Source organism: Anguilla rostrata, chromosome 1 (assembly GCF_018555375.3).
Source record: "Anguilla rostrata isolate EN2019 chromosome 1, ASM1855537v3, whole genome shotgun sequence".
In the NCBI taxonomy this organism is placed as follows: Eukaryota; Metazoa; Chordata; class Actinopteri; order Anguilliformes; family Anguillidae; genus Anguilla; species Anguilla rostrata.
The window spans coordinates 15,215,889-15,234,265 of record NC_057933.1 but is presented as its reverse complement, the minus strand read 5'-3'; the positions used below and the strand labels follow the sequence as shown (position 1 = coordinate 15,234,265).

The following is an 18,377-nucleotide window of genomic DNA, read 5'->3' as shown; positions in this document are numbered from 1 at the left end:
TAATCTTCCCAACATTCATGGCGGAGCACCTGAGTTAATCATCATCATTATAGTGCCCTCTTTGCCGGAATGGCCGTATGAATGTTTAGCAGAATGTGTGCAATTCCATCGCGGAGGTGATTGGAAATAGTGGGTTATTTGAGGCAGTAAGTATGTAATCAGATCCCTGGTAGATAGCATTAGCAATGGGCCTTTGTGCTCTTATCAGCTTCAGAATTGGAGGGAAAAAGAGCCTGGTGTCGTAAAAAAAGGCTCGGTGACGAGCTCGCGCACCTGCGCCAGTTTGCACCTGCTGCTTTTCTCACCGTCACCCCCCCCACCCCCCCCACCCCCCGCCGCACCGCCGGTGGACTTCCAGGCTGTCTGTCCCACCTGCCGGGGTGTTGTGCCAAGGTGTATCGGAATGAGAATTGATTGTTTTTCACCTGTGCTTATCGGGAGCAGACTGCAGGTTAGTATAGCAGTGTGGATGGAGGAGGAAATTCCTGCACATGTACCAGACCTGGGTCAAATACGTATTTGTTTTGGATTCAGATACTATTCTGTGCTCTATTGATCTTGCCTGGTGTAATTGTTGAGCCTGCCAATATGACCAGAAGGTGGGCTTTGCAGTTTTTGAGAGTATTTAATTGGTTCCAATAGACCAGACAAGTAAAGCGTTGAAAAGTATTTGAATCCAAAACAAATACGTATTTGACATATACATGTTTGCCCACCTCTGGTAATGTGGAGGTCATCCTGTGAAATTTCATTGCAAACAATGCAACTGCACACCTTCAGAGAGCCTTCTGTGGCCTCCACCGCATGCTCTTGGGTTTGACGGGCGGTCCTGTCAACAGCCTGTCATGTGATCAAACAGTCGGGCCTCTGAAATGGCCTCTCGTCACTACACAAGCATTTATGGGTGAGCGCGGGTCCTTAAGCTGAGCTCATCTCCGCGTGTCTGCAGAGGACCCGGGTCAGGAGTAACAGGTGCTTTTATGAATGAGTTGCCATCTCTCGCCCACTTTTAACAGCATCGTCTGAAACGTGCCAATAGCACACTTTCACATCACGTTGTATTATTTTCTTTTTATTGCTAGAATAGCAATTCATGATTGTGTGCACAAATATGCCCACTCTGGATAGTTTGTTTCCTTAAATGGTATTATAATTTGGAGGATGAACTCCAGATGGGCTCAAATGCATGTAGATCTATGGCATAGCTATGTTGCATAGCTTGCCATTGTGTGGACCAATTTACTATGAATGAAGAGTGAATCATCACAGTAAGGGTTGCATAACGAATAAATATGAAATACAAAAGAATAAATCCAATTAATAATTAAATTATTAAATCAATTAAGTGACTTTCACCACAATTTAGAGCAAAACAGAACAACAAACAAGTCTCTTTTAACTGGTGAAAAGAAAGGTCCATCAACAGTGTTCAGCCTTTTGAAAATGAACTCAAGTGGCACAAGTGTTTTTCAGTGAAGGGCTCAGAGACTTGGAAGTGCAAAATAAAAAATGAAGTTCTTAAGTGAGTGTAGGAAATGATCCATGGCTGTCTCCCAAGAAATGCCCCTATGACGTCATTCCCAAAATGTTCTGTGTGCCAGGAGGGCATTTGGCATGAGTAAAATCAGCTGAGCTTTGGGGCTCTGGTTTCCTGTGACGCTGCATGGCTTGGCAGCACTTGGGGGTCTCGTGTGTGTGTGTGTGTGCGCGTGTGTGCACGTGTGCGCGTGTGTATGTGACAGTGTGTGTGTGTGTTTGTGTGTGCGTGCGTGCGTGCGTGTATGCGTGTGTGTCTGTCTGTGTTTGTGTCTGTGTGTGTATGTGACAGTGTGTGTGTGACTGTGTGTCAGTGTGTGAGAGACCCATCCCAGTACTGTTCATGCAGGTCTGCCTGATAAGACACCTACAATGGTATCGCCCATCGGTGGCTCCAGCTCATCGCCTCTCTGAAGGAATCCCTGTAAACAGGCAGACCACAGAGCCATGGCACGAATTCTCACTGATGGCTTATCTGAGCCCACAGCTCAGATAAGCCATCTGTAAACTACCTCTACTCTCCTTCCTCTTCAGAAACACTGTCAGAAAGATGCTTGGCTGAAAAAGCTATGTAGAAGAAAACGTTGGTGCCTTTAATTTCTGTCGTTAGATACTGAATTCACCATTCAGATGGTGAGGTGATGTATTTGGTGGTGTGTTGTTCGTGTTAATATATTCAGCAACATCATTGGCTAGTTGCATTGTTTTAAATGATGCACTTGATCAGTGTTGTGTAAAAAATTCAGGATGTCCTGTACATTGTTTATACAAACCTTAAAAGGTCAGCACCATTAATACAATTTACTCTGCTGATTCCTTTGTTAAAATGGTTGACTGTTCATTATGTGAAAACACCTTTGAGAACTATTAAAAAACAGATATTGCATAATGATATTGTTGGGATATTAGGTAGCCCACCAGCTTGTATCGGGTGTGGAAAGTTGAGGATTTTTGTTGCATTTCATATGGAGTTCACATCATCAAATGCTACTGATGGTCTATCTGTGACCAAAACATTGTATCTTTCACTTTTTCCACATCTGCACTTTATTATGTAACCTGCTAAACTCAGCACTATGTTTTTGGACAAGCCTCTGTTTTGGATCTTCTTGTGTGTGGAAACAGTATATGGCCACTAATGTGAAAATGGACAGGAATGTTTTCTTTAAATCTAGTGAGGCATACTTTCTGTTGATGGGCGAGGTGATAAATATGGACAGCCAGCCCTATATTTAAAAAAAAGTCAGACTTGTGGTGGAGCAAATGGTAAGTGTGCACATTTCCTTCTCCTTCTGTTTGAGGTGATAAACACTCTACGTGTAGGTTGGGTTTCCCAGGCAACCAGGGCTGTGGTATGACCTGCTCTTTTTCTGTGTATCTTCAGCATCTCTTCGTCTCTTAGGAAAACAGGTGACAGTGGGGTCCTGTCATTAGAGGCGACTCTCTCTCGATAGGTGTCTGTCTGTCTGTGTCTGTCTGTCAGTAGGTGTCTGTCTGTCTGTGTCTGTCAATAGGTGTCTGTGTGTGTCTGCCGATAGGTGTCTCTCTGTCTGTGTCTGTCTGTCAATAGGTGTCTGTCTGTCTGTGTCTGTCTGTCAATAGTTGTCTGTCTGTCTGTGTCTGTCTGTCGATAGGCGTCCGTCTGTCTGTGTCTGCCTGTGGATAGGTGTCTGTCTGTCTGTGTCTTTCTCTCAACCTGTCTTGAGTTTTGAGTGTTCTTTAGACTTCAGTGAGGGGTGGTGCCTGTGTATAATTGAGCATGAGCTGTGTACTGGTGCTGTAATGAGAGAAAGATAGATGGCTCTGTGCCTGTGCTCGGATGAGGAGGGAGAGGGAGAGCTCTGTGCCAGCGCACTGATAGGTTGGGGGGCGGTGACTCGGATGACTCAGTGCCGCTGATTTGGCCTGTCTGCATGCAGGCGTGGCGTCTTTCTAAACCAGTGCCCCGCCCTCACGTTCTCCTGCCCGCAGGCTCTCTGCATGGCCCGCCCTGCGCTCTCTCAGCAAAACACGGGGCTTTTTTGGGGGATTCGTATTCCGCACACGGGAGCCGTGTTAGGTTTCCTCCCCTGTGGGCGCCGCGGCGTCCCGCATGCCCCCATGAGGTCGTGGCCGAGATAAGCCGAGCGAGCGAGCGAGACCTGCACTTCCGCTGCAGGCAGCCACAAGCCCGGCCTGCGCGGCAGGGCACGTTCAGCTCCGCCACCGGGCTCCGCGACCGGGCTCCGCTCTTTCACGCCTCTCGGCAGATATTGGATTTCCTCATATTGAGATTAAGCAAGAGCCCAAAAAAAAAAAAAAAAGAGAGAGAGAAAACAGAACAAAGTCGGTGCCAGGCGTGTGTTTGTCTATGGTGGTTATTTGGAATGCGCTCGGACTTGAAATGGAATGCTTTTTTGTTCCGTCACTCTGAAACATGAATTATTTTATTGGGTTCTTTTATTTGTCGCATTAATAAAAAAAAATGTTAGTCAAAAGATACAAAGGATGGATATTAAGGGCTTATGTAAGTTTGTCTGATGCTATTTATCTGCAGGTTTTTGTTGAAGATAAATAGCTGCATGTCTTTAGAAAAAGGTTATTTCCCCTTTAAATGCACTAAACATTCTCTATGATATGGTCTTGCAGTGTTACTGGTGCATCTTCAGAAAACTGCATTTTGCAAGGTCATGGGCAGAGGCGGGACGTGGCAGTTTGTACAGTTTAAAATGAAACGAGCCCTGATGAGCAGAGGGGCCCCAAACGCCCACAAGATGTTTGGAAAAATGTTAATAGTAAGAACGTTACATTTTTTAATGTTTCCCTAAAAAGCCATGCATTTTGTGGCCATGGGAGGGTGCAGGTTTTTTCTGACCTTGCCGGTCATAGTGTATTTGGGCATTGTTATGTCTTTATGCATTATTGCCGAGTAGAGCTAAACAGAGATATAAGATGGCAAAGGCTATCGGCTTCTGCATTTCAATATCCTTTAAAGATTTCCGCTTCAGAATGCATATTAAAACAATCAGGGTCTCAGTGAAAACATAATGCCTTTTTGAAGATTCTCTCTGCCAGCCTACCAAAGCCACAGGGCCTCATCAGAGATCTCCATGGCGATGCCTCCTTACCGAACCTTAAAGGTGAATCAACACCTGAAGTGTGGCAGCGCTGTGCTATGTGGCAACTGCCACACTGAGCCAGAGGTATGGTGTTGAGCTGGGGGACCCCCATGCCAGATTTATTCTTTCACAATGATCCACCTCCCCATCTTCCCAGCCACCCGCCTCAAATGGAACACAACCGAATCAAAACAGCTGACTTGGAGCTGTGAGCCAAGTGCATAGCTGGAGATGAGCGGAGATTTGAAGCACCAGATGGAAGTAAAACCTAGCTTCCTGGTGGAGGGCCCGGTCTGCACACCATTGTCCTCCAGCTGTAAAGCAGAGCTTGCCCCATGTTGTGGAACTTGCTTAGGGCTAATTCGCGGTTCCCATCCGATGGTATTTTTTTTTTTGATAGGTCGGGGGTGGGCGTGACCGGCGCCAGGCAGACCATGTTCTACGTGGAGGTGTCGGACGAGGACTGCGTGGGCGAGGGCGGGGGCGAGCCGCAGGAGGGCGAGCTGATTGAGGTGGTGAAGGTGCCGCTGCTGGAGGCCATGAACTTTGCCTACGACGAGAACATCCCCAAAACCATGGGCGTCATCTTCAGCTTCCTGTGGTTCCACAGCAACATGGCTCCCAAGTACAAGATCTCCACCAATGTGTAACGACAACCCATATCATTCCTATCATCGGCCCATTGGTGGGTCTCCTGGCGGACATTTTATGAGTATTTTGATATGTTATATGTTTCTTTTGGGTCGTCACTGCTTTCCTTTTCACACTTTCATTTCAGGACAAAAGCCTGTGTCATACTGCACTTGTCATTATCACTGTGGTAATTCTTTGTATTGTTATTAGTCCTTTTTTTTGAAGAATTTGTGAGTTTAGAGCAGCGAATGCGCTTTGTTAATGCAATAAGCCATCACTTATAAGATGAAGAGTTCAAGGTCATTAACGGTTTTTCCAACTGGAGGTTGCCTCTTACTGGGGCAGCAGTCCAACTAAAAAGGGGACACATTACATGATTTTTCTGTCGTATGTGAAGCACACACATAACAGTGGCTGTCTTTGAGGAACACAAAAATATGGAAAATAGACGGACACAGTTCTCTCGGGAGAACATTGTTTTTCATGATACACCTGCACTCCAGAGAACCTTTTTTTCCCCCACAATATTTTGAAGCCACAATCAACATGGAACCCATACAGCTTGTGACAGTTGTGGTTGGTGCTGTGATTTGCAAAGTCACTCTTCATTTTTAGCACTCCAGAAAACAGGTTTATTAAGCTCAGCCTTCGAAGTGTTGAGTTTTGAGGATTATGCAAAGACCTGCCCTGATAAAATCAGACGTTTGATTTAATCGGTGCGTTGCTGACTGAGGTCGTACGTGGCAGGTTTGAGTCTTTCACTCCTGCACTCGTACCGTAACAGCTGTGACAGTGCAACTATTATAGACTACCCTGGACTACTGCAGACTGCCCAATCTCCAATCGTTGCCAAATCAGGCTTGAAAATCATGCAATGTGTCCCCAGCTTAAGGGGGAAATGGGGGAATAATTCCCCTTCTTAAATTTCCTGTTTTGTACAGAAAATCTTAATGGGTTATAGCCTATATCTGCTGTAAGGGAGCAGTTCTCAGTGCTCACCTAGGAAAGTAAGTTCATGTCACTTGGGGGTAATCACAAAAAAAAACAGCACTAGTTCTCTCAGGTCATATTGGTATGAGGATTGGTCACATTCAGGGACACATATCAATCAAACTGTTGGGTGAAGGTGTGATGAAGTTCAATCAGACAATAGTGCAGTTTAACTCAAATTATGTTGCGAGGACATCACCAGAATTACATGACAATATACTATTTTGAAGATATTTTGCCTCCTCTGGAGGAATAGCTGGAATAGCATTTGTACACAGTTTTCAAGAGATGCATGACTTTGCTTGAGTAGCTGATAAATTATAATGGACATAATCTAAAAATGTAGATTAACAATGACAAACACAAATCATAAACTGTTGTTGCTTTCAAACTGCATATGAATCTTTTTTTTTTTTTACTCCTAACTTGACAAATTCAAATAAAAAGTACTGGCTTTCTTTGTTCGCAGTTGTACAATTATGTTGAAAGTTTTGACATTCCCATAGTTACTATAACTTTTTTTTTTTTACTTTTGAGGCAATAGTGAAATTATCTGCAATAATACTAACTGCTTTTGGAGCGATGTTGGCACACTGTGCTATCTGTGCGTATGCTTGGGTCTGTGGCTTTCTGGGTTATTAGCGCTCCTGTTGGGTTCAGAAGAGGTCAAAGGGGTGGGGCTATTTCTTGGTTGTACAGGTGGCGTGTTCTCATCAGTGTGCCCTTACTGGAGCCAGAGTTCACAAACCGAAGGTCAAAGTTGTACAGTCAGTAGGGTATAAGTATAACGGCTCGATTTTTAACACCGTTTTTAGATTTCTACTTTTCTTTAAATGTGCTGACATTTAAGTGGCAAACTGCCTCACTGGTTGTGACCCTGTATTTATATAAACACATTATTTTATCGCTATATTCAGCCCTCTGGTTTTTAAAAAATTGTTATTAATCCAGCTTAATTATTGTCCACAGCGTTTAACCAGTATTAAAAAACGATTTTAAATTATACCAAAAGCACACTTTAAATCGGCATAGTTGTACTGTTGTGTAATGGTTACAGCTGTCTTACAAATAAAACATTTGTAATGAGGAAGATACAAATAATTTGGTTCACGAGCCAGTCAAATTAAATAAGTGGTCTGAATGCATGTAGGAAAGAGAAATGCATGTAAAATATGAATTTTGGGCTAAGTATGTTGTTTGCTTTGGGATGCAACAAGCAGACATTGCATAATGAAATCTTATTTATATAATCCTGTTAGCATGGTCATGGTGGAATCCATTTTCCATTTTATTGTAGATGCCAATATTAAGTTTCAGAGACTGTCCAGGAAGATCTAGCACAAAACTGACAAATCACAATCAACATCTAAGACTACTGTCAGCTTTTTATATAGAGTTTTTTTAACTTAAATTTTAACTAGTAATTTGTTTTTGTTTTGAGATTTTTTGAGAAGCAGCATTGAAGCAAGGATCTCAACTGGCATTATAACATTTTTGTGTTTATCAATACCTGTGTGTGCTTGAATTAAATTGAATTTTATTACCTTGTGATATTTCTGTTTGTAACTTAATTTTGTATTCATAATCTGTTGCATTTTAACACCTCCTTTTTATGATGCAGCATAATTTCAAATAATGAATTGAATGTGTACTATATTTCCTTGATTTTCAGAGTAAAATGAAATTGTAATAAAGGGGTTTGCACTTAGATTGTATTGTTCCTCTGATACTCATCTTTCCTTTCTCTTATGCACATGTATACTGAACTGGGATTCATACCCTCAAACTCAAGTGGCTCATAGGTGTAACAGGCTATTTTCCCCAAACAGTCTAACAAACAATTGAAAGTGAAACGAGATGATGTAGGAAGACCGTCACTTTGTGGCTTGTAGCTGCTCTCTCCGTCTCACAAACGCACAGCGTTCTACTTTCCTCTTTCTGCTCTTCCACAAAGGTGCAACCAAATCGAGCCCGCTAACATCTGAGCGCAAACAAAAGGAGCGTAATTTGTCTGCCGTCCCTTCTCGTGTTGGGGGGAGGGGGGGGGGGGGGGGTGGGGGGTGGTGGAGGTGAGAGGGGGAACACCTCCCATGTTGGGGGATTGAGTTCAGATAAGACGAGTTGCCATGGCGATGTTTGTGTTTGCCTCTTTCTTTAGAGCGGTGCGGTAATCATTAAGTGAATATTTGTCTCATTCATGAACACGGGAGGAACGCTGGGAAGGTGGTGAATTGGGCGGCTGGAGGGAATAGGAGCAGTAAGTAACCAAAGACAACCCTGACTTTTCTATAGCAACCACTCTCCGTGAGCCTCACACAACAGCTGAATGTGTCTTAACAGTGAGGAGAGCTGCTTGACATCCTTGACATATTTCCTTATGCTTGAAAGGACTCCATTTACTGTTATAGTTGGAGCGTTGTTCTGAACGACTGTGAACACCCTAAGATCTCAAGGACTTCTAAATTGTCAAGGCCTGCTTGCTATGTGTCTTGTGCTTTTTTTGGGGGGGCGGGGGGTGATGGTGGTGGTGGTGGTGGTGTCAAATAAAGTTGGATAAGCATGTGGATTGGTTATCGAGTGTGTAGAACTGCAACTTCAGAAGATCATAGATCTATGACAATGCAGACTAACACAGGTTAACTCTAGTTCAAATTGTACAGGTAAATGGTGCGAAATGCAATTGAAAGTCCACTTTCTATTCTGTTGTGAAATAAATGCTCTAAACTAGATCATGCAGTGGAGATCATTTATTAAGAGCAGAGGTTGTAAAATGTGAAATAGCTCACAAACTGGCCTATGTATGGACAGTGTAGGGTTCAGAGAACAACGGCACCATGTCTTATACCAGAAGATGGTTGCCAGCTCCCATCTGCAGAGACCAGGCAGGGTGCCAGTCTTGCAGCGGCTTCCTAATAAACAGCCTCTGATTCGGGAGTGGCGACCGATATGCCCCCCTGTTTCTGTGGCCTCGTTCCACCGCCCATGGCACCAGATTAATAGAACCACAATCAAAGCCCTGCATTTTTAATCTCCCAGATGTTTCTCTTTGTGTGAAGTTTGTTGTCTGGCCAGAATTTCGCTCTGTGTTAAGCAGCTGCGTTCGGAGTGGACATGACACACTCACGGCCTGTATCTGAGACTGTTATTCATTTGCTAAAATTACACGGTTCTGCCTCTTTTGATATTTTATCCTGTTTGATCTGTAACAAATGTGTTTTGAAATGTACTGTTTTTAACATGTTTGTCCACTCTTTAGCTGACCATATTCTGTAAGGATTTCTGCACCAACAGCACCGATTTTCAGTAAGTAGCAAGGGTAGATGATTCCAGCACTGGCTGTGTGGTCATCATGACTTTCTCCCTACAATGCAATTATCTGGCTTAGTTGCATTTCTGGAGTATCACTGGCTGATTTCTGCTCCATTATGGTTAGTTCACATGGCTGTCACTAAACACAAAAAAAATGCGCAGATATTTGTGGAGTCGTGTCCTGGTTCTCATATTTGAGCTGAAGAGAAACCAACTCCAGTCTGATGAATTGGCAGCCTTACTCTGAAGAACAAAAATGAAAATGAAATGCACTTTTATTTGAAATTCTGCCATTTCACTGGAAACTGAAGAAAAAAAAATATATTAAAAAAATTAACAGCTGCTCCTGGCCACTGCCTGGTACTCCCAGCATCCTCTGCTTCCCATTACTGAACAGCTGCAGCCTCTGCCGTGGCACAACAGAACAGTCTGTACCAAATAAATGAAGTAATTAATGAAAATAAAAAAGAATTGCACAATCAAGGAAACTCTGTAAGAAATGTCTACCCCTGTAGTGAAGACATCTTTTAATCACCTGGCTCCCCAGTTGTCTTTACAGATGCCAGAAAAATTAATACAAAGATGAGACTCCCAGAATGCCCGGCGAACACCCATTGAGTCGGCTCGTTGCACGTTTGTTCTGCATCACGGGACTTTTTTTTTGTCTCCAATCTTAAAATTGGTCTTTCTAGCCGAGGGACCTGCTGAATAAACAAGCTCCAGGGAAGAGCTTTGATTCTGGATCCCGACAGTCCCACCGCGGGTCTGGAACGCACACGGAAAACAAACGAGGAAAAAGCCCCGCAGGGAACGGCTGAGCTTTTCTGTTAAAAAGGTCCACATTTTCTGATGTCTGCAGGGCTTGTGCAGTTAAAAAAAAAAAAACTTTTCCACAAAGCATACAAAGCATTTATCATCAAAACCTTGCAAATCCTTCTAAGTGATCTGAGTTTCAAAAATAGTTATCTGAGGGTGGAGGTTACCGTGATCTCATTTGAAATCTGGGCTGTGTTAGCAATGGGGTGCAGAGTTACATTTGAAAACGGTCAACCTTAAAGTAGCAAAATCTCATCCCTTGAGTGCTTTTTCCACCCCTATACATTTACAGTCTATTTTCACAGGTCTGCAGTGCACATTATAAGCACTTAATTTGCCAGCTACTATTATAAATAAATCAGCATCCGTGTTGCCACTAATACATGGGGCATGGCCTTTGGTCTTTAAAAGCTGGCCTTAAAAATAGGCTCGATTTTAAAGGCTAATCCCTTCGGCAACTATCCAAAAATCTTTTTGCTATTGATAGGAAAGTTGCTTAATGTGCTTACACTTTGCTTAGATATTTGCTCAAAACTGTCCCAGACATTTTAATAATGGTGCATTTAGTAATGGAGTGAAAATAAGGATATCACTGCTTCTGACTCCCTTTACAGTATGTAATCATCCAACCCTCACATTTGTGGTATTCTGTGGCAGCATTACCGCGTGGTTTTAGGAAAGGTGAAGGAAAGTGAAAGTAGACGCGAATAAGGAGTTTAATCTCGAGAGGGTGTTGTGAGTGCCGCCTGAGATCCTGTTCCCGAATAGACGGAGACTGAAACAATCAAACCTGCTTGACCCCTCTACCCTCTTCTCCACTCCTCTCACCCTTGAAATTCTTCCCCTGGAACCCAGAGCTTGAGGACGTGTTGCCTGGACACAACCTGTCGGAGGGCCATGCGACATTGCCCTTATTGTATTGTTCATGAGGTGCTCATCGGCCTATTTGTGGACGTGTCAACATGAAAAATATGCCTGGATTCCACTTCTCTCCTTTAATTAGTACCATCATCAGTGCAGTTTAGCCCACAGTTATATTTCTCAAGATACAAATATCACCTTAAATGTACTTTTCATCTACCAAGCTATTTTTTTCTCATTTTGATTCGAAAATGTATATATAGTACTATTTTTTATTTTGAACATTTTACTGTGGTATATCTGGAGTCATGCCAAGATAATTCTACAACAATTTGACGATGAGTGGGGTTATTTAATTCTTTCACTTCTAGTGCAATATTCAGGCTCAGAAAAGCACACAGCCGGTCATGCCTGCCGTCAAATAGCACAGCAGAACAATACCATCTTTCTGTAAACCATGCTTGCATTTGTTTAAAGTGGTTAAAAATATGAAGGAAAATGCAATAATGGAAATTATCGACATACAGTAGTTGCTCCAAATGTTCTTTGTGTTTGGTATGCCGCAATGGTTGTGAGCTACCTGTTACAGGTCTGTCAGTGCGAACATTACAGTGAGAGAATATTACATGAAAGCCACAAAACCTTCCAAGCAAGACAACTATATACTTCCTTGTCACCAGACTGCATGAAATATTTTTACTGGGCATTTTATCGCTGTTTTTTGCATGTGAAACATTTTTGGTTATAAATTTACTCAACAATTCTGGAGGTGTAACATGAACATTTAGCTATATAAAGTATAGTGTCAATGAGACTTATTATGTTGACACCCTGTGATTGGTAGTCTGAGTGATTCTTTTATGAGTGGAGGAAGTGTGCTGGACTCCTTTAAAGATAACATGTGCACCTGCCTGTACCCATCACATTACACTTCTTGTGTCAGCAGATTTGAATAGCGTGACAGACTAATAACATGGGTAACTACATGAGTATTCACAGTAGATTATATGCAGTTGAAAGGCCAACATGTTCTGTGGGATCAATGTATGTAAATCCTGCACTCCTTCAGCTCTGTAAGTTTCTGATGATTTTATAACTCTAGAACCCAGTTAACTTCAGACCACCGGCTTCTTATTGAACACTCAGTGGAAACTGTTCCCCCCCACCTCAGAAGGAGAGAGAGAGGGGGGGCATATTTCTGGACTCGTGTCATTTGTTGTATCGGTTAATAACAGTTTCTTTTGTGTGTGCACAAGTGAGGCCATCTGTGCTGGCTTCTACAGTCAGTCTTCCGTCTTTAGTCCAGGCCTTGGTCCCCGTCCCACAGGTGTGACAAACCTTTCCGGCATAGATTAGACATTGTGCCCACATCTCCAGCTATGATTATTGGACAAAGGAGGAAGATATTCAATATGATTCCACCAAACTCTCCATCTGTATGCAAATGAGGGTGTATAAAAGGGCCACACGTTGAAGATCATATTGTATGTTCCCTGTGTTGACCATCTCCACTCACTGTAGGAGCCATAAAAACCAGATTTTTCTGGTTTTACCTCCTCAGCAACATCCCCTATGTCACTTACAATGCTTGTCATAAATCATCAAGACCACACCCATACAATTGAACTACAAGTCTTGATTTGCCTTTGACCTGTCCTTCACTATGGTTCATTGACCTTAAGGCCAATGAGGTTATGGACACAGGTACAGTTTAATTGTAACTGTGTCCCTCCCAATTTATCATTCACCACCCATGCTGAAGAGTTAAGTTCCTAAAACAGCACAGACAATCCAAGAGGATTTTTAATAAATGTGGTGTGTGTCAATACCAATCAATCACACCCTCAAATATAGTAATCATGCTCATGATGTTCTGTTATGTGTGTCATTAAAATATAAACTGGATATCTGGATTCTGTGTATTCTTACCAATACCCCACTGTGACATCAAGAGATCCTGAACCAGTGCAAGTATAACTAGAAGTAGGAACAGCAAGTCTACACTATTTTCAGAGCGAACAATTCAATTTTTAAAAACAATTTAAGCTTTCATTAAAAAAAGAAGTTATTTTATGTTTGGGCCACAACAACATTTTAGTTTAGGGCCACCAAAACCTGGGCCAGCTCTGCTTTTGAGTTGCTAGATACTACAGTTGAATCTGACAAAATTCTACAGAAGACAATGTCCGTTAAGGTGTAATCAACCACCTTTTATATACAACGCTCAACTGATTTGGCTTAAATTCAGGACTCAGGTGTTGGCATCAGTCTTTGTTTATTCTGTCTAACTCACGCTACAGAAATGTTGTGGCCTTTGGGGGTGAAGCAAAAAGAAAAACAAATACCAGAGGCAGTTTGGGTTAAGCTGGCATTTGGTGGCTTGTAGGATTTCCTGGATGAGCAAACTGCTTTTAAACAAATATTTGGAGTTCCCCCCCTAAATCCCACTGGACAAGAGCTGTGCTGTGATGACTCACTTGAATCATTTTTATTATTTTTTTTGCTGGTGATGTAATTCACACATGTAGGCCATTTGTCCGCTTCAGCGCGGATATCCTTGTCCTCTTCAAAGGCCGGAATACCTGCTGAAGCAAGCATCCATCTATCTATCTATCTATCTATCTATCTATCTATCTATCTATCTATCTATCTATCTATCTATCTATCTGTCTGTCCGTCTGTCTGTCTGTCTGTCTGTCTGTCTGTCTGTCTGTCTGTCTGTCCGTCCATCTATCTATCTATCTATCTATCTATATATATATCTATCTATCTATCTATCTATCTGTATGTCTGTCCATCTATCTATCTATCTAATTGTCTTATGAAGATGCTCTTTCATCTACAAGGAATGATTTGGTGACAGAGTTGGGGTTCAGGCACAGCAGAAAATTATAAACAATAGTGTGCACTTTGATAAACACTCAATCAAGTTCTGTATTACACAAATAAACAAAATGTTTTTATTTCAAATTATGACAATAGTAGCTTTCCTTATACCCATACCCATATGCTTTCAGTAAACTATCTAATTTGACACTAAATGTAATCAGCAGGGAAAATAAGGGTCTTGAAGTTAGATTGCTTGTAAATTTCTCTTATAACATGAAGACACACACAGCTACAGTTAACGTATATTCCAAGCCTAACAGCAATAGCTAAGCTAAGGGATGCCCTTTTATGTTACAGTGATTGCATGCTCCCCTCTTCCACACACAGCCACACACAGCCAGTCATCGACTTTGGATTGCCCCTCTCTGGCCCTTTATCGCGTTTGATAAGGTCGTCATAAAAACTGTGAATATAAAAGATGAATGGTGACGACCGTCTACACCTGCTTCCTGGGAGGAAACATCTGCTCGGGCATGACAAAGGCCACCTGATGAAGTGTGTCCTTATTACAGTACAGGCCTGGAGCGCTGCAGCTCAGCTGCGACAGGCCCTCGGCCCCCAGTCGAATCTGCGGAGGGTCAGCGTCCCTGATGTCCACTTGAGAGTCAGTGTCTCCACCCACCCCTGTCTCTCACCTGTCCATCAATTGGCAAATCCTCTCTACCCCTCTCAGTCACGTTCCTCTTCAGTCTCTGAAGATACACATCGTTTGTCAGTCAGTGAATATTCCCGCTATCTCTGTCCGTCTTTCAAGTGTTACACTTGCCTGGCTCATGGCAATGCAACAAAAGGGAGACCACACAGGGTGAACATTAAACAAAAATATTTAGTGACGAAAATAATGAGGTTTAACAGAAAAAGAATAGGTGTCTTTGCAATTGGAATCTTAAAGTAAAGTGCAGTGCAATTGGACTGTGTAATGGTAAAATGTACTGAAAACAACAAAACATGGCTGCTGGAGACCAAGGGAGAGAGAAAGGAGGGCACACTGCACCAGCTGCCTCCTTTATGCTTCAGGAGGCCAGGCCTGAAGCCATCAGCCCAATCACACACACCTGCCAGCATTCCACCTGTGATTGAGAGAGAGAAGAAACAGGTACCACGCCCAAGCAAACCAAGAGAGGGGCGTGACACAAGGGTGACACTCCCTTTCTGCCCCTGAACTATCAGTGTCCCAAACCATCTTCCACCACTTCAGCCTCAGCGTAAGAGACTGCACTGAAACGCTGCCGTCTATCCAGGTTATGCGCGTGTTCAGGGCATTCTCGTACTTAAAAAGAACAGACAATCCTATATTTGGACTCAAAACTGCTGTGACACTCAACAAGCGAAGAGGTTTAGCAGAGGACTCTACGGAAACGTGCGCGTCCCTTGTTAATTATTGGATGCGAATGCCTGTTAATGATTGCTTCCCCAATTAGCTGCAGGCTTCAGATCTTAACAGAAACAAGGGAAGCGCGAACTCGACATTCCTTTCTTGCCATTACCCGACACTTCAACTGTAGAAATATGTCGGGTGGAAAGCCCAGGCAGGTGGGAACAGGGGAAATTTGGGATGGTATCCAAGTGTTTTACATTAATCAAAGGTCAGCGGGTTAACCCAGTCATAGAGCACCCATTTCTTCTTGTGTAAATGTATGATGCATGACTGCACAATCCGGCTGAGGAAATCGTTCCCAGGTATGACAAAGGCAAAGAGAGACAGAAAATCTGGATATTGTCAAGTCACTTTCTGTCAAGTTTAAATGCGTACCAAGAATGCATGTAAGCTATGCGCCGAGAGATTATGACACTAATGCTCAGCTCTGCCTTCAGGCATTTTCTTTTTTTTGGCAAGCACTCATCAATGTGTGCTTGACATAGAGATGTACTGTACCTGTAAGTTGCACTGTGACAGTGCAAGGTGAGACACCTTAAGACTTGTGTCGAATAAAAAAATTACCTGTTTTCAGTCCTGTGCCAACACAACCCCTTGTTGGCACAGATTTTTTGTGTTGGTGCTTCACACTCTTTACCATGTGCACTTCTGACTTTCGGGATGTCTGATCCAATGGAGACATTTCCCAGTGCCTGAAAATATAATTTGCGACTTGAAGTGCACACTGGGAAACATTAGTATGACTGTTACATCTGATGGTTTTTTCAGGTATGAACACTGTGTGGTTCCACTTGAAAAACCTCTTGACCAGGCACAAAGTGACGGTTGAGGCTTCTTCGGCTAAACTTGAAAAGTTGGATTTTTCATCTCGTATGACATTTCCTCATTCTTTTCAAACAAAATTCACAGTGCAGGTGGACTATGCCAGAATGTTTATTTAGAGAGGTGGCTAGTAACTGAGCCCTCTTTTAGGCTGACAGTAGCTTAATGAAAGCATGTCAAAATGCTGTGGAGACAGTGGTGTGAATCCAGATCAAAACAGAAGGTTGAGAGACAGAGCCGGCGCTAGCGGGTATGCAACGTATGCAATTGCACAGAGGCCCGAGCTTGACCAGGGGCCCACAGGGCCCGTTGAAATGGTGGATGAACTGCATTGAATAGCCTTTGCGCAAAATACCCGCAACATCTCAGCTCTGAAAAGTAACTACACATTTTGTCTAATCAGAGAACAATATGTTGATAATGAGGACGTGTCCAGTAACCGCAGGGGGTCTCTGTCCAATAGTTTTTCAATATTTCAATATTATCTTGTCATTATTTGAACGTTTTTGATCGCGGCTGCGCGCATCACTGAACATAGATTACAGTAACGTTAGCTAACTTAGTTTATACGTTTCTTGACAGTTATTTCTCAAAAATGCAGAAGTCAAAATCGGGCTTTCAAAAGCGAAAAGACAGTAAAGAAGACTTGAAAATACAGAAAAATAGGCTAGAAATGCCAAAAAGGTTTATTCAACGTGGTTCACAGGCGCAGCATCAGCGGCGAATTTGCCGCCCACGGCTTCTATTGGAGACGATGCTAGTAATGCCATCGGCAGATGTAACGTTACCCCAAGCTGAGGCTTCCCTGGAGCCTGAACCATCGACGGTAAATGCAACTCCAACGGAGGCTAACGTTATCCCAGAACAAACATGCACGGCAACTATGTGTACCGGTTAGTGAGTTAGTTCGCGGATCCTGTCTGTCTACTCTGCAGTCTGCTAATGCTACAGTTATTAATTGGGATTATTTGCGTGGTTATGAAGCAATGCTGCACACAGTAGCATAATGAATGTTGTTGATGATGTTAGTTTTTTTACAGTAGCTAGTTTGTTTACCTTCTCACTTTTGTATCTGCCGATTATCTTAACAGTCTATTTGGTTGGGTGTGTCTGTGTGGGTCTGTGGCATTTGTAATTGTTTGTTGATCCATCAGTGTTTTTATCTCAAAATAAGAGATGCTTAATGCCCACATAACTTGAGAAGACATTGTATTATAATGTGCTATATAAATACAGTCTATTATTATTATTATTATTATTATTATTATTATTATTATTATTATTATTATTATTATTATTATTATTATTATTATTATTATAATAACGCGATGTGTGATGGCGTAATTAAAATAGAGTTCCTCCACTAAAAAAATCCCCACTACACCACTGAAAGTAACCTGATTATTGCGTGACTGTTTTCAAAAGCATTCTGGTACATAGGCTAACGTCAAAGCGGAGATACTGTAGCTCTGTTTAAAGGGATCATATACTTTACGTCATGGTTAACTCTTTTCTGTAATTTCCCAGTACTGTTCTTTGTGGAGGGCCCATTTCACCCGCTTCGCATACGGGCCCAAATGACACTAGCGCCGGCACTGTTGAGAGAATTGTCAGCTTAGCCCTTGGGAAATCCTGACTTCTGCTGACATAAGCATCGCTGACAGGATCGTCTATGCGACTCTGCTTGTGACAGCAACCAAAAGAAGTTACAATAAGGTTAATCGGGTTAGAAAAAACATGGCATTCATCTAATTAATTTCACATTCAGAGCTTGAATGGAAAACATCGTAGGCTCCATGTATGTCGTAATACATTGATGTGAGATTGTGAAAGCCATCAAAGCTCTCGTGACCAATTAAAATGAATGGGTTTATGCTTATCCTCTTTGTGTCTGCTGTGTCTTAATGCTATTAAACAACACGACTGACAATTTGGTACGTGTCCTTATCTAGGGTTACTCACACAGAATTACTAGATAACAGACAGGTGTTCATTCGAGGTGCGATTCATTTCATCACTCTCTCCTCCTTTCCCCTCGCCTTGCT

At 42.5% G+C, this 18,377-nt stretch overlaps 1 protein-coding gene across 2 annotated transcripts in view; it reads left to right on the top strand.

Moving 5' to 3' along the window:
* Nucleotides 1-7,967, top strand: part of nudt14 (nudix (nucleoside diphosphate linked moiety X)-type motif 14) — a 30,647-nt gene extending 22,680 nt beyond the window's left edge. For both annotated transcript variants that reach the window (XM_064324389.1, XM_064324396.1), the window contains exon 5: nucleotides 5,035-7,967. In XM_064324389.1, the coding sequence (XP_064180459.1) occupies nucleotides 5,035-5,284 (250 nt within the window). In that variant the 3' untranslated portion in view covers nucleotides 5,285-7,967. The remainder of the gene's footprint in view (nucleotides 1-5,034) is intronic.
* The last annotated feature ends 10,410 nt before the right edge of the window (nucleotides 7,968-18,377 follow it).